Source organism: Haliaeetus leucocephalus, unplaced genomic scaffold (assembly GCF_000737465.1).
Source record: "Haliaeetus leucocephalus isolate CR32 unplaced genomic scaffold, Haliaeetus_leucocephalus-4.0 Scaffold555, whole genome shotgun sequence".
NCBI classification, from domain to species: Eukaryota; Metazoa; Chordata; class Aves; order Accipitriformes; family Accipitridae; genus Haliaeetus; species Haliaeetus leucocephalus.
The window spans coordinates 20,510,366-20,534,903 of record NW_010972991.1 but is presented as its reverse complement, the minus strand read 5'-3'; the positions used below and the strand labels follow the sequence as shown (position 1 = coordinate 20,534,903).

General features: G+C 39.4%; 2 protein-coding genes across 2 annotated transcripts in view; both read right to left on the bottom strand.

Annotated features, from left to right (window-relative positions):
* Window positions 1–24,538, bottom strand: part of RAD54B (RAD54 homolog B (S. cerevisiae)) — a 68,154-nt gene that overhangs the window by 26,989 nt on the left and 16,627 nt on the right. Inside the window, exon 3 of the mRNA XM_010577106.1 lies at window positions 770–970. Within this exon, the coding sequence (XP_010575408.1) occupies window positions 770–970 (201 nt within the window). The remainder of the gene's footprint in view (window positions 1–769; window positions 971–24,538) is intronic.
* On the bottom strand, window positions 17,627–23,301 carry FSBP (fibrinogen silencer binding protein). Its single transcript, XM_010577105.1, has 2 exons — window positions 22,862–23,301; window positions 17,627–18,565 (listed from the first exon to the last, which is right to left on the bottom strand). Exons 1-2 carry the CDS (start codon window positions 23,230–23,232, stop codon window positions 18,040–18,042), a joined length of 897 nt encoding a protein of 298 aa, XP_010575407.1. The 5' UTR covers window positions 23,233–23,301; the 3' UTR covers window positions 17,627–18,039.

Sequence of the window (24,538 nt, the reverse complement as noted above, 5' to 3'; positions counted from 1 at the left end):
AGCCCTAAAATTAATCAAATTATATTTTGTAGCAACACTGTCCAATCCTACTCCCTTACAAAATATCTTTGGCTCAGTTAGCAAAGTTAATTCTTGCTTTGCTTTCAATAAAAAATTACTGCTTGAAGTTGACTGCAGCCTATAGTTTGCAAGTCTTATTTTTAACTCTGATATCAACCCAAACTGTGTCTTAACAGCAGCAGCTGCTGCTAAAACTACAAGACTAAAAATTGCTACACAGTTGACTTTGGCTGGGCTGGAAAATGTTGCTGTTCGCTTGTCTTTCCAACAAAGATAGTATTTTTAGCTGTTTGACTGGCTGAAAAGTACAGATCCAACCTCTGACATTCCCAGTTGCCGTACTACTGACTGGAATATCTACAAGAAACTTCTCTGTGTATCTTTCCCTAATTCTAACACCTTCTCTAATGCATTATGTGAGCAACCGAAATCAACTACTCATCATCCCTCATTTGGCATCTCCGCTGAATTAGTACAGCCGTTCATTTCCAGATCCTCTCCTTGGACTAGCATTTGGTGTTTCTGTGAATAACGTTATTCAGCCTCCCCCATGCATCTGCCTTATATGTAAGAAATATAAAGCTTTCTTTCCATCTCCTTCTCCCCCCAAAACCTACTAGTTTTTCATCCTGTGGTCGACATTGGTATGGAGAATTCTACATTATCTAAAAAGCTGTGTCTCTGTTAATCAAAGCACAATAATTTTAAGCTAGTTGTTCACTTACACAAGTATGCAAATCTACAGTACCTCTTCCAATGTCTTTGCCTTCCATATCTTTCAATATTACTGACTTTCCTTTTGTAATAAGAACAGCATCGCCTTCCCACTTCTTGTGCTTTTTCTTTGATGCCTTACACCACACAACACTGAAATATTTCGCAAGGCAGTCAGGTTCTTCCTGAGCTGCTTCTTCCTTTGCTGCCCCTAATGTTGGCAAATACAGTGCATCTAAAAGGGAAATAAAATAACAAAGAATATCTCAGGTCCTCTTGATGAAGTGTACAGTCATTTGCATTTCAAACAAATCAAGGACAATCTATGCATTCATCTTATATAAACAAAGTAGTGTACTTCCTGTCCTGGGCCACTTATGGTTAGGTTTGGACTGAGACAGAACAGCACATCCTGAAAAAGGAATCATGAAATTGTTTTTGGAAAAGCACATTACTATTAAACTAATACAATGAACGTTTGTAACAAATTCATTTTAACATGTTCTGGTCAGATCTGTCATTATCACAACCCTTTGTGCCCCACATTGGGCACCAAAAAGGACTATCGTGGTTTAACCCCAACCACCGACTAAGCACCACACCGCTGCTCACTCATTTCCCCCCACCCAGAAGGATGGGGGACAGAATCTGGGAAAAAAAAATTAAAACTCGTGGGTTGAGATAAGAACAGTTTAATAGGACAAAAAAGGAAGACAATAATAATGATAATAATAACAGTAATAAAATGACAATAATAACAAGAAGAAAAGAATTGGAATATACAAAACAAGTGATACACAATGCAATCGGTCACCACTGGCCGACCGATGCCCAGTCAGTCCCTGAACAGTGATCCACCCCTCCCAGCCAACTCCTCCCAGTTTATATACTGGGCATGACATCACATGGTATGGAATACCGCTTTGGCCAGTTTGGGTCAGCTGCCCTGGCTGTGTCCCCTCCCAGCTCTTGTGCCCCTCCAGCCTTCTTGCTGGCTGGGCATGAGAAGCTGAAAAATCCTTGACTTTAGACTAAACATTATTTAGCAACAGCTAAAACCACCAGTGTATTATCCACACTATTCTCATACTGAATCCAAAACACAGCACTATACCAGCTACTAGAAAGAAAATTAACACTATCCCAGCCAAAACCAGGACAGTACATTAGTAAGAGAGCTCCTGATTTGACATACAAGATGACAAGAGTGGAGAAAGAATAGAAGGGAAGACTGGAAAAAAACAAAAGGGAAGCAAACATAGGAGAAAATGAAAACAAGGTCCTGGTGCTGGGCAATGTTCTGGAAGCACGGGTAGGAATACAGAACTCAGGAAAGGGAGCAAAGGAGGCCAGTAACCAGACCTGCAGCTGAAGTCATTAGTACTAAGTGGCAGAATAACTGTAATAATGCAAAAGATTATTTCAACTCCTTTCCTTATATCCTTTAAAAACAAGTAATTGTGCAAATCCTGAAAGAGACCATCTCTTCAGTTTGCAGCAACTCAAATGTTGTTATTAGGCTTAGATTGATTTAGATTTGGCAGCAGTTACCTAATTATAAGTGTCACGGACATAAATATTAATAGGAAGTACTTAGGTTAATAAGGTTAAGAAATCATAATAGAACAGACAGCAGTTGATTATAATATCGATTAAGAATAAACACATGCTTTCAAGTGTCAGCAATCTGACATAAGTAATGGTAGATAAGTCCCCAGCATTACCTAAAGGAGTATCTGTAGCATTCCTTTTCAGCACATGCACAGCTTCAAAGGGAGAATCAGACTAATTTTCATTAAAATACCCTTGCATGCTGGTTAAAGGCTTAAATCGGTTTGCTCCTTTGATTCCATCTGGGATTCTACACCATACAAATCTGTTACAAAAAAGTGCTTATGCCACAGACTAACCATTCCAATTTCCAAGTGTGCTGGTATTTAAAGGAGAAGTGGCAAGAGTAAACTTTTTCTCACAATAATAGTCCAATAAAGAGGCAACTTTATCAGTTCTACATCAAGTCTACACATTCTTAAAACTGCAAAACACTCTTAAGTTACATGCCTAAAATGAGTGCAATTTTTCAGACTAGCGTTTACTAAAAATATACTATCAAAATGAAAAATGCTATATTTATTGAATAGAATTTTCTTCCCAAAGGTCTCTGAAAGTTTTACTGTCTGTATAGAACTCTATGCTAACACAGAGCCTAACGTAGATAGGATTTTCCATAGGTGGACATTTCTTCAGGGCATTAGCCAACATCTGTAGTGTTTCATGTGACAGATGCCCCCATCTCCAAGGGGTAACAGAGCAGCTACTGAACACTGGCATACCGCAGAAGGATGAGAAAAAAGAACAGAGCATCTCTTTTTGAAATGTAGGGGATTCTTTGCAGATGAAACCTGGGAAATGAGCCAGAGAGCAAGAAAAAAATCCTTGCAGATTTGCAAAAGGTACATTAGCTCTATTGGATCTTCAGCAATCACAAGTGATAAGATTTGGAGGAGTGAAGGAGGGGCGGGGGGAGAAAACCTGTACACTGCTAAAAATACAAAGGACTAATTTGATTCTGTATTGAGCTTCTAACTGTAAACTGATTCAACAATATAAATACAAGACTGTTTTCTCTTTGCTTTTCAAACTGATTCTCTTAGTTTAATCAGCAACTTCTTCCTCGTATTAAGATTTTAAGTAACTGTTACTGCAAAAACTGGAGATTTCATTGCAGAACTTTCTTCTTCTCGCTTGAAGGACAGCCATCCATAAACAAATGACCACCTCCTTGTCTCCTCTGCTGACCTCCCACGTGAGTTTGGTGACCCCTGAGATATGTTTTATGGTCACTGCTCTTTTACTCAGGGAGTCCTGCACGGTGCTATCTGAATCCAACCAGTAGATTAACTTTCAGGTCAATATCAATTCTTCAAACACTTCTTATCCCTACTTCATTTAAAATAATACGAAAACCAATAATTTAGAAACAGAGCTAGAAACTGCTAACGTTTTGTAATAGTGACTTTTGCCAAAGCAACCTGCCCCCCGTGAGAAGCAAACCAGCACCAATATTCCATATAATACTACCATGTTCCTACAGGAAAACTGAAAAACAACAGCCTCTGCCATGCTCAGATGTCATCCCTCAATTTGTCTTCTGAATTACCATGATTTCTTGTTTATAAAAATATCCAATAACGATTTGTTTCTATGGTACATAAAGTATTCTCCTTTTACCTATAACTACAGGATAGTTTCAGATAAAAGTGTTAAGGTGTATTTCTTTTATAAAAATTAAGCATTTTAATGCAAAAATAATTACATCATCTCAAAATTATCTTACATAGAATTCCCTTGAATAGAAAACTTTAACCTGTTCACCAACAGTGCTGATCAGGTACTTGCATTCAACCTTCTTTTTGTCATTTTTGTTTGTATTCAGCATCACACCTATTTAACTTCAAAGATTTATTCCAGTGCAGTAGAAGAATATCCAAATTTGATAAATACACTGTCAGGAACTTTTCAGGAACTGAAGTGAGACTAGTATGGTATGCACAGGGACTAAGTTCAGTCTTAGATACAGAGGTATAGAGAGCAACGGTTTCAACAGTAAAACCCTTGCTGCACTGACCTTAGACAGTATCTTAAACACAGCTGGGTTTGCTGAGACCCTAGAAGATAAACTGCAATTGTAAATTCTGAGCTCTGCTGTTAATCAGTTTGGACTGAAAATAATAAGTAACAGGAACTATGTGTACACCACAGTATGAGAAAGATGAGGAAATCATGCCGACTCATTTCTCTCCCAAACAGCAAACTTCCCAGCCTGGCAGTGCGGTTTTCTTAACCATGAAGAAACTCTAGCAAGTGGCATGTCTTTCCTCCCAGAATGAAGGACTTGGGAACTTTAAAGACATGGCTAATAAGGCTTTGAAAAGCTTCCACAGATAAAAAAAGCTTTCTCTCTCTGGTTGAGAAAGCAAGGGCTTAAAGTTTCAAGATATAAAACATAGCCTAGTTGATATGAGGAAAAGTTTCAGCTGCCTAAGGAAGGTGATGATTTACAGAAAGTGGGATGGGATCCAGGAGAGGGGACAGGGGAGCATTCCAATGGCAAACTAGTTTAACCAGTTTCTGATGAGCAGGATTTAGAGAAAATGCATCGATTAAGTGCGTTAGGTTACTCCCAATGCACCAAGAAAACAGCTGCATTATGAAAGACCACAAAAGGTAATGCAAACATGCATTTTCAGTAGACTGTACACCCTAGCTTGCAGCACTGTAAGTATGCGTTAGGGTAAGGAGTGCAGCATGCTCCAGCGAGCGGGGCACTGGACACCTCGGCCTGAGGTGTGGTTTAATGGATGGCTTAACCCCATCCAACTGCAGGCTGCTGCCAAAGCCCAAGAGCTCACCTTTCCTTCCCTCTCCCCTCTGCTTCTCATCCACCAGCTGCAGGCAAGCCAGTTCAATGAATCCCATCAGCAACTACAGTCAATGCAGGGAAGGGATATGTGTGGTTTGGAACAAGGAGACCGGGAGGCTGCCCCTTTTTTTGTGGCAGCTACTGTTAGGTTGGGGTGATTTTGAAACCATGGGACCTGTCAAGTTTCCTGACATCTCCATACCTGAACTTGTATGTTGTAAGCACATATGGAACGACAGGGAGTTTACCCTCAGATGCTCTGAATCTTCTAAATAAAAAGCACTGTTGCAATGCAAAAAATTAAAATTTAAAGAAAACAACTTTGATTCAAGTTGTGCTCTATAGCGCTGAGAAATAATTAAAAAAAAGACAGGGAGGGAGCAAAAAATCTGGACTGAGGTAAAAGGCGATTTGGGCTGGACTGAGGTAAAAGGAGATTTGGGCTCTGAATGAATCACAGCCAAAACTCGATGGCAGTGCTCTGCTGCAGCCTCTGCAGCCACTCTGCATGCGTGCCATCAATCTGCTCCACAGAGCCAGCATCATCTCTGTCTTCTGAGCAAAGGAAGTAATCAAAAAGTTCCTTAATCAAATTAATTCATAACATTTAGAGAACAGATGTTTACATAGTAGTTAAATGTCCTGTTGCATATGAAAGATCTGTATGTTAAACACTCCCAAGACATCCCAAGAATATTTAAAGAAATATGAGACAGAGATAGCATCATCCTTCATTTGCAAAGCAATTTCAGTCTAATGATAAACTTAATACTAAGCTAACATGTAAATGTATATTAGTGTGCCTCAAAGATGGAGAAATATGTAATAACTCTTGTCACAGCACTTCTGTGAGACTTTTATGAGGAGTGCAATCAGCAAGAGTGAAGCTGACTTGCCCTGAAACCACAGGAATCAATGACAGCTGGGATTACATCTCAGAGTCGCTTGACTACAACCCAGTGCTTTGTACCCCTCTTTCAAGCAGAAAATGTATATGTAATTCATCGCACACATATCAGCATTGTTAGCAAACTCACCTAAAGACTGATATTTCAAGCAGGAATATTTTCTTTGAAAAACACATTGGTTTACATCCAAAATTATTTTTAAACAAAAATGCAAATGATCAAATATGTTTTAATATTTGTAAACATCTGTGTCAAAGATGATGATGGCTCAGGCTTCAGTCACTTCACATGCATAGCTTTCACCTGAAACTACAATCAAACTAGCCTCTAGATTCCTGAGTATGCATTACTATGGGAACCTCCATGAGTAGATCTTACTTTACATAGCTGCTAACTTTGCCAGGCCTTCATCAGTCCATACGACATCTTCCATGCTAGCTGTCTCAGTTTAAGCACACATATTCACACACACACACACAATGTCCATATGGACAATGTCCATAAAAACTCACTGTTTATGAGAACAAAAATCACAGATTAATAAAGTTTTAGTCACAATAAATTATTACTCCTTGTAGAAGCTCTAATAATTCAATCCTCTGGAGAAGAATCTAAAAATTTGGGGAGACCATAGTGCTTCTTTTTTCTTTTGGCTGGGGTAAAACTTTTTCCATTCCTGAAAGCTAAAAGCTCTTGGAAATAAATGCAGTTTGCACATTCTCTGCAGCTTAATTTCCTGAGGATTACAAACTGGACCTGCTCTAACTGAGGCTGAGAACAGCTTTCTCTGTAGTCACAGCTCTCACTGCTCGGACCAAAGCCCGGTCTCTTCCAAGCACGCCGGCAGGGAATTTCTCCTGGTCCCTCTCCTTCGGAGACATCATCTCCCCTCCTGACACCAACCAGGGAAAGATGGCAGAAGGGACAAGGACCAGCTACAGAGAAGAACAGCTTGGGAGAAGCCTGAAAAGAAAGACTACCACTGGAAAGGAAGGCTGATGTTAAACAGGTAGAAAACTGACAACTGGGTAAAAGACCGTAAATCAGAGCTGGAATCAGAGCACACCCGGGAAAGGCTAGAAACCAAGCAGGGAGTAAAAAGAATAGGAAGACAACAGATTATTTTAGGAGAAGGGATGGGGAAAATAACAGGCAGACTGGGACTGGAGTCCAGTATAAGAGTCAAGCAGCAGAGAGAGACAGTTGGGATTTTCTGAGCAGTAACTGGGGAAAGAAAAACTTACTGCCCCTTATCTCTCTCCCTTAAAATTCAAGGTTCACTAAAAAACATATGGCTGGAAACCATCAAATCAAGGGAAGACTTGGGAGGATGAAATGAGAACAGAAGCTGATTAGACAGTGACAGGGAAAATAAAGTGAGAAGCGACTGTGGCAGAAACCAGCTAAGGACAACACAGCATTGCAACATAAACGATGTCAAGCAGATGAGTCCAGAACGACACTCAGAGCAACCCAGCCTCCTGGTAAACAGGGCCCACTCCTCTTCCCCCATCCTTCTAGTTTAACTTTTTCACTAATTCAAATTTTAAGACCACCAAGTCAGTCTTAAAGGTAGTCAACATAAAACTACTATAATTATTATGCTGTTCCATAAAATTTTACAGAACAGGATCCAGCAGCTGCTCTCCATGTAGGTAGGGCTGGGGGAGGACAGCAAGGGAAGATTTAGGTGCAACGTAAGAGATGGAGGTAATTAAGCTTTTGAACTGGATCCATCTGACTGATCATACCCTGCGAGAAACCAAAATCAATTCTGAGTTTAGGACTGGTGGAAGACCCAGAATCAGGCAAAAAATTCCTAGTGGACAAGTCAGTGAAGGCAAAGCAGGAACTAAAGCTTGGATCATTGTATCGTTTACCCCCAAGTCCCTTCGGTACTTTCTGCTCTTCAACTTAAAAATTTTCAGTCTTTCAGTTTCTCTGCTGTCAGCGAACACATACAAAACTCACTGGGCAAAACACTGCATGCCACTATATTAACGGTCTACACTGAATTCAGTGACCTCCTAATGCAGTCATTCACTTCATTATCCCAAAGGGTAAAAATAAGAGTTGCAACCTTGCCTGTCTTACATAGATGAAAATATCAAATTATACGGAATAATCTGTTTAGAAATGTTAATTTGCTCTAAAAGCCAAAAGATTAATATCTACAACCCCATGGTACAAAACTACATCATACACCCACCCCATTCCCCAAACCCCAGCTTCCACTAAGTGAAAATTTTAAGATTGTGAAGTCGACCAAAGTTTGGAGATGTCAAAAATAAGACCGTTCAGTGACCTGATCTGCCCCATTGTGCATATGCATTAACGATAAAGTCTTTACAGAAAGCATGCTGCACTACCTTGCCGTGGGACCTCTTGCTCATTCAGAGCAGAGAACTGAACTGCTCGGCAAGAGCAGGATAAAAGAGGCTGCTGCTGCCAATGTGATCCCTCAGCTGCTTTGTTGCAAACTGCAAAAAGTGTTTGATGAAGGAGGCCGAGACTGCAAGAAGAGAAAGTCCACCCCTGTGGTCAGATAAGCTGAATAGTGCCTTAGAGAACTGGATTTTACTTGCATGTCTTCTAGAGTTCCTCTGTGGTATAAGGAAAGTAATTTAACCCCAACTTTCAGCAGTAAACATTTGTCTGAGCACCTGACTTGTGATTCAGTCTCATTTGTAGTAATAGTGAACACCCACAGGTGCAAATGGAAGTTGCGGTTTGGAAAGATTAACTGTACGGTATACTAAAGCACTGAGATAATGCAGTGCTAGGTGATTCAGTCTGCACCTTCAGCAGTAACAGGGCTTTTCGTTTTTATTCTCTTTGTGCCTCAACTCCTACATTATCTCCAACAAAGTGGAGATTATACCAACCTCTTATCTCACAAGGATGTTGTAAAACGTAATTGCATCTGTGAAGCACTCAGATACTATCGTGATGGGCACCAGAGAAAAAAACATTCGCCAATTAATTCAAAATAGTTTGAATAGTGTGCTGAAAACAAGGCATAAGTCTATAACTGCACAAAGAGGTGGAAAGAAAATACTGAATAGTGGCTCACTAAGTGGACACAGTCCAGTCTGTGAACTGAAATTGGCAAGGAAGCCTATAGAAATATAATCCATAATCATGTAATTAATTACTATACCCAACAGCATGAGAAGGCTGGATTCAGGTTGTGCATGTTTGCAAGTTTTTGGGTACTTGAGTTTGTAACCTTTATTTTCTTTTCAAATAGGAACATTCCATATACAATAATAGAGATGGTAGTTGTACTTAAATTGAACAAGTAGGAACAATCCTCTCATCACCGTTCAATGAAACATTTACCTCTTAGGGTATGAACTGCAGAGAAGGGAGGATGGAGAGCATATACCTTCAAAATTACAGCTCCATAGTAGAAAACGATTCTTCCTAAACCTCTCAACTGTCTAAAAATCCAACAGACTCCAGCTTCCACTGTAAAAATTTAATGAACTAAGCTGAAAGCTTCTGTCAAGCCCACAGAAATAGATGTGCAAGCCCTATTATCAAAGGAAAAAGCAGCATCATTGAGAATTCTGAAAGGCTGCAGGCATCATTCAGTGCAGTGAGCCAGATCAGCTCCGTAAAACATTGGAACCAGTCAGATGCCATCCAACTTGACTGTTTACTACACTTCTTAATGCTGCTATCCACACTGAAAGTTGTTTTGGTTAATTTGTCAAGTAAAGGCTCTTTTACTTCAAAAAAATACATGCAAAAGTCAGGTCAGAAAGCAACACCTATCCTTGGGTTCTGTAAATATTCAACGTTATTGCAATAAATGATAGTCTAAATGGGATATAAGTGGAAAAATTCCAAATATTTAAATTACAAAAAAGTCCAAATTACTAAAGAAGTAGTTAGTAGAGTATTACACAATCACGGGCTAATTGTAGCCATCTCAAAGAGCAGTCAATTTTTGAAGCGGCTTGCAGAGATGTAAGTATGCATCCTTTTGTGTTTAAATGTTAATTGAAGGTACACAGCTAAATCCATATGTGGTACTTTGAAAATATATAGTTTGGCATTCTCTTAAGCATTTGCTATTACTTCTACTGTTTTTTATTAAAAACAAAACGTATTTCCGTGCTGTACAAAATCTCCGTTCCTAAAATGCAAAGACTTTTAGATCTGTAACAAAAAGCAAGCAGGCAGAAAGGGATTTATTAAGATTACATTTCCTTCGTATTAACATCTGGTTTAGCACATATTGGAAGGAAAAACATTTTTAATGTACTGTTTGTGTTTGTTAATGGCCATCTTTGATTTCCCTGGATTATAATAATGAGTCCTTGAAATAAAAAAAATCAATAAATCTTATGCCACTGTCATAAGCATGAAAAACAATACATTCCTATCCTAAATTATTTAAACAGGATTGTTTAAAATTTATGACATTACCCTGGAAAGAGGCACACAAAAGATGAGTCATATTTTTGAGAATTTTCATGTGTTATGCAGCAATGATTTCTTGCAGAGTGGCTGACGAAATATTTGGAAAGGGAAAGAGTAATCTTTCCAAATCAAGTTACATAACTTTGATGTACATAAATGTAATCCATTCAGTAGTCCAAGCAGAAAAGTAATATTTATGGCCCAAGCACAAAAACCTATAGCTCTAGTTGTAATTCCTACTAGGAAAACAAAACTGGAACAGGGAATGTGAGGGAGGAGGGAAGAGGAGAAATTCATCTTTGTGCAGGAAAGCAATGCTTACTGTGCTGCCTTTGCTGGTTCTGGATGTAAGAAAATTGAATAAAACTTAAATTGCATAGAAATTCCAATGCAAATTGATAAGATGACTCCATGCAGGGAGCTGTAAATTCAGGATGCCTTAAACAGAGTCTACTTTATGTCAACCCTGCCTATTTTTGGTCCTGAGCTGACCACTTACATAAGGAAATGCTAGAAGACATGGAAATGTGGCAGCTTTCCATCAGCAGACTGGGTCCACTTGCTATTCCCAAGTGACTGCTTTGACCCTTATGTCGCCTGAAAGCCTCTGCAGCATGTGCAGCTCTTCTTACCAACTTACCATATGTGTTTCTCACTTGGTTTGTGCATGTGTGTGTGTACATGTACATATGTACATGTGCACACTCATCAGAGAAGGATGAGATTTAAAACAAGATCAAAATTATCTCTATGGTATTTCATCTAAAAACAATCTTTACAGATGCCCACTGTATCTTCAGAGCTAAAGTATATGAAATATATAAGAATATATTTAATTTCTGGACTGTTGAAAAACATCTTTAGTACCATATTGGAAGTTGACTTAGGAATTGTGTATTTTCAAAACTCAACTACAGCAATTAGTACATACAGTTATATAAAAAAAACTCTTCAGAAAGGAACAAATTTTATCTAGCAGAAGTAATTATAACAACAATGGCTAGCTTCCCTAAGCAAGCTTAATTCAACCCTCACTTGTACACACACTACGCAGTACTCTGAATCAGAGCTACAAAGCATATTTTCCAGGCTATTGCTGGTCTTCAACTTTTCGCAGATCTGTGCCTATCCAGCTGTATAGTTCAAGAGATTTGAAATCCTTACTGCCCTGAAAGAAGAGCAGTTGTGCTCGAGATCCTTGCTGTCATCTGTCACCCTCTGTGGATCTAAAAAAAGTGGCTTCCTCACTGAGGCTACCTGGCCTGTTAGCAGCAAAACTAGGGACACATTTTCTTGCTTTCATTCAAGGTGTTCACAGCTGAGAAATCACTTTTCTTCTCTCAACAGTGCAATGTGCCCAGGTTGAAGAGACTGTCCTAAGAACTCCTTTAGAGACCATATCTGAAGTATAACAAACTTGTACTGAAAATGACCAAATTCCATGTTTGCCCATGACTTAGGAATTAGACAAACTTGAGTGAGGTTTTACAAGAATAGCCAAAGATCAGCTTGGTGCCAAATTTCAAGTACTTTTTCAAAAGCACAGAGAAACTAGAACACTACAAAGGGAAGATCATAAAAATCCAATACATCCAAACCAGCGTATTCTCCTCTCAATCTGCTTCACAGAAAAAAGCTGAGCTACTTCAAAAAGATATAAAAAACACAAATACATATCTAGAAAACACAAATTATAGCCTGAGAGGAGGTAACCCAGCATAAAGTGGTTTGATCAAACTGATAGTTGATGCTACCAATATCACGTGGAAGTCCATCATGACGTACAACCTACTGCCAAAGGCTCCTTACAATGCAAAACAATGCAAACATCACCTGGATGAAACTTGCAGAGTTTACAAGTCAAAAATATTATTTTTTTGGCTTACATGTGCATCCCTAAGTGAATGCAATATTATGACAGAGAATGTATCAACAGTAATAGTAATGTTAAATATACCCAATTTTACTTCTGTATTTCTGGTACATGCCACACAAACATTTCTAGACTTCACAGAATGGTACTTAACAGTATCGACATATGGGCTAAGTAAAATTCACCTGCAAGCTGCTGCAGTTATAATAAATTACTTTCTTTCACGTGACACCTTCGGTGATTAATAATAGATAAGACTCAAGACTACTGCAACAGATTTTATCTGATACAACAGAGGAAACAAGTAACGTTGTAGTAACTAAATACAGGCAGTCCAAAATCCTTCTCCCCATCCCCAAACTAGATAAACGTTTTGTCCTACTGTTTCACTGTTGAATTAAAGCAAAAAAAAAACCCCAGTAATTTATAAATTGATTTACTTATTTCAAGCATGCAGAAAGTTCTGAGCTTTAAAAAAGACATGTTTGAGAAAGCATTAGCAATATAGACAAGGATCATACAAAGACATAGCAAGTAAGCAAATAGCAACACACAGAATACTGTAAACAAAATGATTGAGCCTTAACCAAACTGGGTCCTGACATCAACAGAGTATGGAGGGGCACTATAATCCAGAGGAATTATTTTTTAGCTGACAACTATGTTAAATTATGCTAATTATTGTGACTGTACTAACTATAGATGAAAATCGAGAACCAACAGGAAATGGCCAGGAAACAATGACTTATTTTTTAAACAAATTCTATTTGCATACATAAAATACAAAAAATCTAGTAGGATTTTTCAAGTCTGCAGTTTTGCTAAACAACAAATAGCAGTCATAAATCACGTGGAGTAACTGCTGATTAAGTATTCAATGAAAATTACATTATATTCTTCTTGTGCGAATAATACAGAGTCAAACAAGGTGTTATGTTCACTCAGAGATGTTTGGATACATCAACAAATCGTTCTGTGTAATCACTAGGATAAAATAGCGTGAAAATCCCATAGCACGGAAGAAAGGCAAGGACAGTGGGGAATGCCAATGCCTGCAGACAGCTGAGCCTTCCTTGGGTTCTCTGACCCTTACCCACCCCCTCTTAAACACAAATCACAAGTGAGGTTTTCAACTACTTTAGCGCTGAACAACTGTAGGTTTTACAAGGAAGAATGCACAGAGACTAATTTTGTTAGCTAGTATTCAATAAAACTTCAGTAAATTGTATCTTTATTATGGAGGAAACTCTGCCCAGACAAACTGGATGCCATTTAAGAGCAACCATCACTACACAGGCAACTTGGCCAACATCAAGGCGAACGCTTTCATTTTGAGCAGAGACAAGACACAGAAACATAGGTCACAGAATGACTGAAATTCAGTCATGTGTTACACACCCAGCCTAACAGACTAGTATTTTAACTACTGTAAACAACACACTTTTTTCTTTTTTTAAATCTAAGACAGACAATGAGATTTCTCAAATTATTTAAGACCTGGATATTTAAAAACAGAATAAAAGCATGACTTGTTAAGAATACACACTGAGAAGCTACACTTCATGTATTTTAAAACCCTGAAAAATGCTAAAAGGCATTTTTCTTAAAGGCTTGTCTTTATTTTCATGTGCAAAATAGAAAAGTAATCAACATCCTAGGAAAACACCACTTTATCATCTTCATGAGTAACCTTTTTATGATTTTACCAAAGTTAAAATTCATATGGAATCATCCTAAAGCACTTTAAAATAAGATACAAGAAATTTTAAAAGACAGCTTAGCCAGCCAGCCTGGGTATCACAATTCCTCATTTGTTCCTCCCACTTAGAAACAACTCTCTTTTAATTATAAGCAACTTAATGGCTTTGCCTATTGGAAATCCAGGGGACACAAAGTCTGCCCAAAGAAGGTAATATGCAAGCTCTAGTTTATGCATTTTCACTGTATGGGGAGGAAAATCCCAAGCCAGAAAATGTGTAGAAATATAAATGAAAGAAAGGAATTGAAGTTGGTGAGGTGGAAGATGTGAGAAAACAGGAGAATGACAAGCAAGATTAGCTATAAGTAATCTCTCCTGGTCTTGGAGTACTTCTCTCTCCTACCATTTTTATCTGATAAGAATTTAGATCTAAGGCAAGCACATCAACTAAGATGATTCCACAAGAGTTGAAAGCTTGCAGGGGGAAGCAGGGAGGGACAAAAAAAGCAAGATAATTAGGGAGCAGCCAACAAAATTATGGACTGATCATTAGACAATTAAATAGATGAAGTTACACAAGATGCTATCACAATTATCACAAGGTTATCATAGTTCAGTTTTTTACTCTAATCCTAAACATAAGTCCATTAGATGTTGGGAATTAAATCATTCCTGGAGCCTGTTTATTTCAGTTATCTTAGTAGAAGGACATGAACATATGGTAGAAATTTGTCCTTGCCTAAAATTACTCTGCTTGTACTACATACATCATGAACACGCAGACAAGGGAATGGCACTGCCAGATGTAGTGAAAGGAATAAGAGGATAAGAACAGGGTTGAAGGAGGGAAGGGCTTCCCACCATCCCTTTCACACATGCTAACGAAATATCATTTGCTGGAACAGTAAAAATCATAGCACTTCATGGTCCAGAAGGACTAGCCACAGCTGTGGTGCATGTACTCACATTAGGAATACATGGAAAAAAACCAGCAACAGGCACTGAGAAGTGAGAAGTCTGACTCAGACAGATAACCTGATACTGTAAAGCAGATGTGGAGTGAGAAAGAAATGCAGATCCACCAGCATGGAGAGGTATAATATATAGTCAGCACCATACTGCACTGACGGAGCAATATAATGTCACTGAAGGAGGAAACATTTCTGTAGTGAAAGGAAAAAATGTTATGTCACTGGTAAAGAAACAAGCAAGCTCCACAGGGACTCAAGAGATGTCTCCCCCCACCCCAAGCTCCCCAAAACCCAGAAGAAACACAACCGAGAATAAAGGAAAAGAGAAGCATGAAAGATCTCTGAACTAGAGGTGCTGCCTGCAGATAAGAATGAAAGGCCTTCCACTAAGAAATGGGACAACGCCAGAATAACCAAACATGGAAGAACACTGATTACAGGGAGCCAGTTCTGACCAAGCCAGTATATTTTATTTCTTTACTCATTTGCAACCTTCCCCTTCCAATATCAAGAATACAAGGGAGACTTTGCTCTACCCAGAGTCCTATATTTCTGCATCTACTTTGCCTGTCATTCAGAAAGGACTGCAAGCTTTCAAAAGACTGGAAATTCCTCTGGTTCTAGTCCTTGAAATAAAAATACCATGCCAATAGAAACCCCAGAGGTCACCTCTTCATCTAGTTCAAGGAGAATAGAGAATTCAACTGAAAATATTCGAAAGTCTCTAGACAATTGTGGTGGCAAATATAAGAGTAGCTATAATTCAACTGCAAGATGATGAGCTGCATGGGAATTATTTTCTGAACTATTAAAAACTTGTTCATGTGCATAATATGTAAGGACAGAAACAACAAATAGAAATTAATTCCTTACCACTGGAAATGAGAATTCTGATTCTCAGCTGAAAGGATAAGATCAGGCATTTCCAAATTATAAGACGAGCGCAGAGAATTTAGTGCTGTTTCCCGTTTCTGAGTAGAACAAATAAAATCCTTATTTATTTATTAAAGCCAATATTTTGACTCTTGTAAACTCATGGAAGTGAGTATCTCCTTGAAGTGTTTCCAGCTACACAAAAACAGATCAATGTTCTTGAACTGAAAAATACTGCAGAAAGCCAAGGACTGTACAGAAACAGAGGCCACTTATTCAGGCATCATCATTTTCAGCGCACGCAAAAATTCCCAAGAGAACAAACAGTGCTCTCTTCTCTAGAAAACAACTGGAAAACTATTGGGGAACTCCATATTGATGACATCGGTTTTCACTGTCTGTATTTTTCTTCAGTTTGTAAACAAAAGACTTGCTTCCTCTACTCTTCCCACCTGTAACCTGTTAAGTTATCCTGGGTACCAACAGTCAAGATTATTTCTCTCGTATCACTATCATAAAATTTTAACTACAATTCTTTAAGCTCCACTAGCCTCTAAATTAAACTTAAATGCTTCCAGCCTTCAGTTTTTAATACGCATTTATCCCTGCAGCTACAAAGGTAACCTGATTCAGTCAGAAGACTGACAAGGAGGTGCGAGGCTTACCTCATTCAGAGTCTGCTGATGCAGACCAGTGCCCCATGCTCGCATGCTGAGGTTCTGTGGGAATGGAGAAAGAAGCAAATTTGGGAAAACAGTGGTGACAGGAGCAACAAGTTACAAGCAGCTGCAGGAAGAAATATTCTTCCTATTGCTTGGGCTCTTTCTGTTGTTGGGGCCCACTGAGATGCACAGAAAGAATTACATCTCCTTTGTTCTCTCTTCTTCCTTGATGCTATGCTTCATTTCCTTTTTTTGTGCTAAAGGTTAGAGGAAGGAGAAAGTACTGTTACAGGGAATAAGGAGCCAGAGGTCTAAGGCAGTTGTGGATCCATTCGTAACAGGCAGGAGACTAAGAATTATGAAGAAATGAATCATCTGGGACTTATGCTTTCCAGGTATTTTTCTTCCAGTTATGAACGCTCATCATAACTGCAGAGGAAACAGCTGCTACTAGGACAGACAGAAGAATCAATTTCTTTTTCATTTGGGGCTTTTTATTTGAAACTAATCGGAAGACCAGAACAACAGCATTTATAAAAGATACCCAGAATGACAAAGAATCTTCTGTTGATTTCAAGTCACATGTTACATACATACAGAAACTATTTCATTTCAGTAACTTATAGTCATAGTGATATTGATCAAAGGCACCTGCAACTGTCTTGGTTGCACATGCACTGTAGTAATTATGCATGCAAATGAGGAAATTAGACTTTTTGGGGGGTTGATCACCAGTATAATTACTATAACTGAATATACGATCATGGTAACGGTACACACAAATTACACATGCATGCAGCTTTAAAAACCAAGCATTGTATTCTTTGTTTCTATTTTGATAACGTCCTATGGAAACACGCCTCCACTGGAAACAATAAAAAGTATTAACTTTTAAAAACATGTACATTTATTCAACCATCTACTGAACATTAAAAAAATATAACAATCCAGTAATTTTGTGTTCCAAGCTGATATATCAGCAAAGTCTCACCTCTGTCATAAGATTTACCAACCTGAAAAGAGTAACATTTAAACATATCCTCTTACTCTTCTTTTTTATATGTATTTATTAACCTGTAATTTCATTAAGATATTAAAGGATAGGTGATTATTTGAAAAAATAATGCATATGATCAAAATTTTTAAAAAGAGCTGAGCTAAATTTCCATTAGCTCATCATAACTCTTAACAGATATAAGTAGAATTATTTTAGAAGTTTGAATTTTTATCAACCTAAACACTTAAATATACAAGATTTGATTATACTTCAGACCAGAAGAGTTGGTGCATTCAAACCCATACAAGGTATTTTTCTAAGGTACATAAACAACAACATGGAAAATATGCTTTCATCTCTCAAGCCCAGGTTTTGATCCATCCGTATTAACATAAGGAACAATTTTGCTAGGGAAAAAGCATTTATTAAGAAGTATTTCAAAGAATATGACAGAAGTAATAAAATATTTAGATATTGCTGTATTCTGGCAGATCACGGCGTAGTCGTATTGCCTTCAGCTTCTCTACTTTGATTTTTGTTCGCAACAGTTCTTCTTCCAGTTGCTGCTTTCTTTTCAAACCATCCCTTTTTTCTTGGACATAAAGACCAATTTTTCTCTGATTTTCTAATATTATTTGATGCTCTTCTTTCAGCATTTGTAACATCTGTGGGTCATAACCACACATTGGTCTAAAGCGTTCTCCAACCTCAAGCCTAAAAAACTCATCTCTTCTTGGTACAGGAGAGGGAGACATCATCACTCTCATATCAACTGAAGATACTGATGTTGAAGGAGACCTTTCCATAATATGCACCAGCTGGTGTTCTTCCTCTTGTTCTAAGTTCTCATTTTGCTGTGAGTCTATAATCAAAGAAGGAGGAGGTTTGACATCCTCTTCCGATTGCAACTCCATCATGACTGTCGCAGGATGGTGATCCAACATTGCCTGTGGTGAACTGGTACCAGCAATTGTTTCTTTATCGATACTAGCACTAGAACACACAAAATCATATTTAAATAATCCATTAAAAACTATTTTTAAAAGGCGTAGCTGTAAGTAACCAAAGCTTCATTTGAAATACTACTCTGCTATCTATGCCTAGGACTCTACTTCATTACATGAACACTACCTGTACTCCTCCTCCTTTCCACCACACACATACACAGCCCTGTCCTACTTGGATTCTATTGCTATAAAGGCAGTACAGCCAACAGAGAACTATCCTGGTAGGCCCATCTTCTGACACTGGAGAATCAAGAAGGGCTATTAGTGACAAATGAGAATGAAGACAAAGCAGCAGCAAGTCATGCAAGTGACAGAGGAAAGAGTTGATATAATATATAATGTGATTGTAAAAGGCCATTAATTTAGATTGAGTGAACTGTGGCAGAAACATTTCCATCTCCCAAACTTATTCATCTCATCCTGTTCTAATGTGTTCCCTGTTTCTGATTCATGCACCCGAGTATTTGGGGTTTTTTTTATGTAAAACAATCACTGAATAAAATTAAACAAAGAGCCTTGGGAGAAGAAACCAGAGCCCACATGATGACCCTGCCAGTAGATCAGGGAATCAAGCTAATCCTTGCTCCTTCTCTTTGAATCAGTGATCTCAGTATTTTTCCAAAGCTTCAAGAGAAGACACAGAAATGTTTCCATTAAGAACAGCCTATAGTTCTGTGCATTTCTTTTTTGAAAGTACAACGCCCACTTGACTCATCTGTCTTTGTGTAAACCCCTGAGTCAGCAGCACCTCAAATCATGATTTGACATTACGTTGGCTTTGATGATAATAATGGCTCAAGCTGTTCCTGCCACTTCTCTACCATCAGTTGCGTTTGAAACCCTACACTTCTGCACATCACTCCTTTATTCAGGCAATGGGCTTTTTTAAGCCAGATCAGCTTCCTGATCTATTTTACAGTACAGATCTACAAAGAATACTTTCAGCATGACTGGGAAGGCAGTATAGTGTAACATGGGAACACAAATATATTAACGTGGTACCGATACCAAAGACAGTGCATCGTCATGGCCATGACTGTCTAAAACAGGCTATAACTGGTGGTTGCAGATATGAGACATTCCCCAACCCTTGAACTGAGCTGCTGCTAGCAGCTAAAGACAGTGAGTGGATCCATGATTAATTTAACATTCACAGATGCTCCCCAACCCTGGAGGACCTGAGTTGCTGTCTATTAAATTGGGGGGTGAAAGCTGTTTGTTTACACTTTTTAAACTCCTTGTGAGCCCTACAATCCACAAATTGAGAAACACTATCTGATTATTAAAACACTGTCCTGGTTAGCAATAGCTGTGGGTTCAAATTCCCAGAAGCAAAGGAGAAATTTAATTTGCACATCCTACTTCTTATGTAAATGCACTAACTCCTCAATCAAAAGGTGGCATGATCATCTCTTCTGCATCTCTCATGGTCTTCAAAACTCTTGGTTTAAAAGAAATAAGCAGTCACAGTTGCAATTTCCAAAGGACCAACATCTAGCCTCCCATCCATTAACAGGAAAGTACATTTTCTAGAATAAAAGCATGCAAGCTTCTCAATACTCAATTGTAAAAATGTTCAACAGGGTCAGAGCAATATATTTTCCAAAAATTAATCCTGTCAACCACCCAAACTATTCTAACTAAAGGTTTGGGGTTTTTTTACAAAAAAAAAGTCCATCTGAAGCAGATATTGAAAATAGACCTTTCATCTACTCCTTGAAGAAAATGCCAGGATAATCTTCATTCTACTGACTGACTGTTACCTGAGCTGCCTATAGAGTATCAATTATATCACCTTACTCCCTCCTCCTCATGCCACAAAGCTTCACTTTTTCCTATATACCTCTTTCTCACATTCCTTTTACTCTTCTCACTGCGCATCGGAAGTATTATCCCGCACACAAATTTTCACTTGTTTTCCCCAGTGCTGACTGTAATTCTGGGTTTCCCCCTCTTCACAACCGCAGCTTCTAATACAGCTTCCCTCCTTCTTATTTGCTGGCTCCTGGCCAGCTTCTAGCCTGAGAAAAGTGGAAACAACCAGCAGGAGAAGCAGGTCATTCCGACAAAAGGAAACAGAGAGAGAGCAGAAAGAGAAAGTGGGAGAGGTTAAAGAGAAGAAAGATAGGTAAGATTTAGTCTAACATAGACTAGATCCTCCAAAACCATGAAAAATCCATCTCTTAAAGCGTAATCCACACAGAACTAGAAAATTACCAAATCTTCAGGTAACTCTGATGAGGCTTTTTTTTCTTTGTCTTAGAGTCAGTTTCTTAAGAGGAAAACAATTAGACAGCAAAGAGAGAAAGAGGGAATTGAGAAACAAAAGAGCCGCCTGTATGGTGGTTACTAATGTTGTTTCTGACAACTTGACTGAAAGAAAGACAAACAACAGTTACCACAATTGGGGGATGGTGTTTATAACCCTGCAGGCACCCATGATTCACCAGGTTTTGTTTAATCACAGCGAGCTAGAAATTGCTTAAAGGTGCGATTAAGAATTTGGATTCATTGTAAGTTGTATTTCCCTCCTACAAAACCTAAGCCATATCCTGGTGAGTTAAAACCCAATACAAGGTTTTGAAAATTAGGGTAAAATGCAACTCAGAGTTAATATTGGAACTATCAAATAATGATGTATTTGGGCAGGGGAAAAAAAATATCTTTTAAATTATATTCTTTTCCATCAGCATACAGTGTATTGGCTGTTCCTAGGAACAACCATTTTGGGTAAGCAGTAAGCAAGTCAACGTTCCCAGACCCATAAGGGACTGCAAAAAATGTTTAAATTATAGGAGACAAACTATGGAGATCATTAGCTCTTAATCATTCATGAAAAGCGTCAGTGCTTTTTATAAGCCGATCTACAAACCAAAGTTCTCACACTGTTTTTTTCCCCTCCTTACAAAAGTTGGTAGTCAAGACACTGCAACCTTTATTAGCGCAATTAAAAGCCTCGTTTTGTTCCAGAGAATTCTTTGGAACAGTTCCTCCAGGGGCATTCACCAGGAGCAGCAGCACAGCCCAGTTGCTTCAGACTTCTTTACGCAAAGGACCCACAACAGCATATTTTTAGAGCATCTGGCATGTTGGGATTTAGACAATTGTTACCATTCAGTTCAACCAGTGGCACCATGAATCCAATTCAGCGTGTGTGCGCATGCCAGCTTTTCTTAGAGTGTTACGCTGCTGCACCGACTATCAGTATATCTGATTAAAATACAGAAAGTTCACTTCCCATTAATATGCTTGGGAAAATAGGAAAAATCAGCGCTTTCTCAAGGTTGCTGGGGAGCTATTTGACTTCTTTTTCCCTTCTCCCTAGCTTAGTTTTTGTATGTGGAGGAACCAAAACCTGACCCAGGCATTTTTTGATCCCTCAAGGACCAATACAGAACCAGCAGAGTGTTGCAAGTCAGATATGAGGGGCATTAGCCAGCTGTGGGAGAAAGCCTGCATGCTGCCTGCCTGTATTATGTCTGGCTCAAATCTAGACAGTGTGTCTCACTTTAGTGAGCAGTAAAAAAAAAAAAAAAAACAACCACCCAACCTACAAAAAAAGAAAACTTCTACTGCTGTACCTCTCAGTTTCTCTCTATTTAAACTACCTAACGTACACTATGTAACTGCTTGGAATTTAGACTGCAATTAGCCTTGCTCCAGTTTCAGGGAACCACAGTCAATACAAGAAAAGTATAATTTAAAAAAACATTTGCACTCACAAAGGCACTGTGGTGTGGGGAGTCTTTTTTTTTTTTTTTAAAGGATTGGGATCAGTTAAACAACATGCAAACATCAGAGTAAATAAGAGAAAAAAGGTGTATGAGTAAGGTTTCTTAGCTCTGTGAACTAACTTTATCAAAAATCTTATATAAACTGGTAATAGTTCCATATGTTGCAAAATGACTGCAGTATTACCTTAAATGGAGGAGAATAGCCATCACTTTGCCAGTGTTTGAATAATCTGCCTATTAAAAGGTAGGGGAGGGGTAGAGGTTGGAGCTACTATTTCTCTTTGATTCTCTCTTAACCCTCACTTTCCAGAGTATGACAAAGACTCTGAAACAGGCTTTGAAAGAGAGCTGAAAGAATGAATGCAGTGCTAAGTCACCATAAAGCTTCCCATAAAACAAAAGCAATATTATTTTGCCATTGTTCCCCATTTGGGGATTTTCTCTGCTACACGTTTCCTTTAGGAGCCTGAACACAAGCAAAGCGTTACAGAGTAGATAGGAGGCGCCATAATTTTCATTCAGTAACAAAATAAAAAGAATCGTCTCACCTTTGAACACCGCTCCTGTCTCTTAAACACACATTGGAAATCTGTGGAATCATCTCCACAACTTTCTTGGTTGGCTCGGAAATGCTGCTTTTACAATCTGAGTGAGTCTCCTTTTGCTGCAATAGCTCCTGTTTGGCATATTCTTTGAGCCTCTTGTACAGCGTGCGCAGGCCCTGTGCAGTACGAGGAGGGCGATCTACTCCGATGGCATTGTAGTTATCAGCTATGATATCCCAGCATTTGTTTTTTTCCACTATTACAGAATGCTTATTGGTATGTTCCTCGAGAATTTTAACATACGGCTTCACGAGTTTTAGCAAATCGAGCTTTTCAGATAAGGTAAAATTAGAAGATCTGGCCTTCCCAACCATTGTTATCTTTGAATTAAGGAAGCCGTTTCTGAAGCCACCATGCAGTCCCTAGCTCTGCTCAGCTCTTTTTCACAAACAGAAAAAGATCAGGCTTAACTAGGCTAGTCTCATTTAGGCCCACGCCTACAAGGGAGGGTTTATTAAAATTCCTTCAGCTTAAGCTGACGCAGGTTCAGGAAATCTGCTTAAGCCAAGCCTGACCTACATAAGGCTTCAGACTGAAGACGACGAGAAGAAACAAGCAAAATACACTTTTGTACGAAGAGGCCAGACATACGCAGGATTTAAAAACATAAAGGTTTAAAGATTAGCACGTTACCCAGCTAAAAATTACCTAATTTAGCTTGAGTAACAAGCTCTGACACATCTCCCCAGCGCTCTCACACGTATCTCAAACTGAAACCGCGCTCGAGATGATTCTACATGTAACGACGTCCCCAAAAACGCAACAATTGCTTTGTGGAACGCACTGAGCGCTACAGGGAGCGGGAGGCGAACGGCAACGGCGGCGGCGGCGGGCGAGGGCGGCGTGTGTAGAGAGCTCCCTGACAGAGCCCCCGGCCGCCGCCGCCGCCGCGCTCCCCTGCGCCATTTGCATAATGCTGGTCCTGCTGTCAATCAGGGGCGGCATATCCTCCAGCCGGTTAGGTTACACTCAGGCGCGGGCTTCGCAGTAAAGCTGAGCTTCTCCTGCACTTGGCAGCCCGCTCCAGCTACCTACACGGGGGCTTCTTAAAGAGGCCGCTCCCCTGGGCGGCCGAGCCTCCACGGCGAGGCGAGGCGAGGCGAGCCGGAGCAGCGGCGAGGTGCCGGCGAGCCGGCTGGAGCAGCGACGAATCGGCCTTTATTACAACTTGGGCCGGCAGCTGCGCCCCGCGAAAACACGGCTGCCTTGCGGCGCCTGTGTCATCGCCCTTCGGCCCAGCGCCGGGACCCAGCGCCGGAAAGGCGACGGTGGGTCGCGGCGGAGCTGCCGAGCGCGTTACAGCCTGCGGGACACTGGGATTCCCCTAAGAGCCACCAGGAAACTACCTACTCTTACTACAACGCTTCCAGGCCTTCTTTCGGCATAAAAATCTGATTCTTATTAACGAGATGCGCGTGGTATGTGCGTGCATTTCTAATGCTCGCTCGGAAACACAGCACCTTAAGCCAAGCCCTCGCATAAAAACGCACCCAAGGCTCTAAGTTGCTGTGGTCTAAACCAGATCAGCACATCGGAGAAAGAGGAAAAACCCGCGGATGTCAGCAAAGGTGCTCTCAAGTACAAAAAGCAAAAACTAACTTTGAAGAATGACATACACGA

What these genes read in the sequence shown, in the direction of transcription:
- FSBP (XM_010577105.1), bottom strand. Translation starts at nt 23,232, where the DNA reads ATGGTTGGGAAGGCCAGATCTTCTAATTTTACCTTATCTGAAAAGCTC. An exon ending in GACAGGAGCGGTGTTCAAAG is followed by an intron (nt 18,566 to 22,861) that starts GTGAGACGATTC and finishes TGTGTGTTCTAG; the next exon opens with TGCTAGTATCGATAAAGAAA.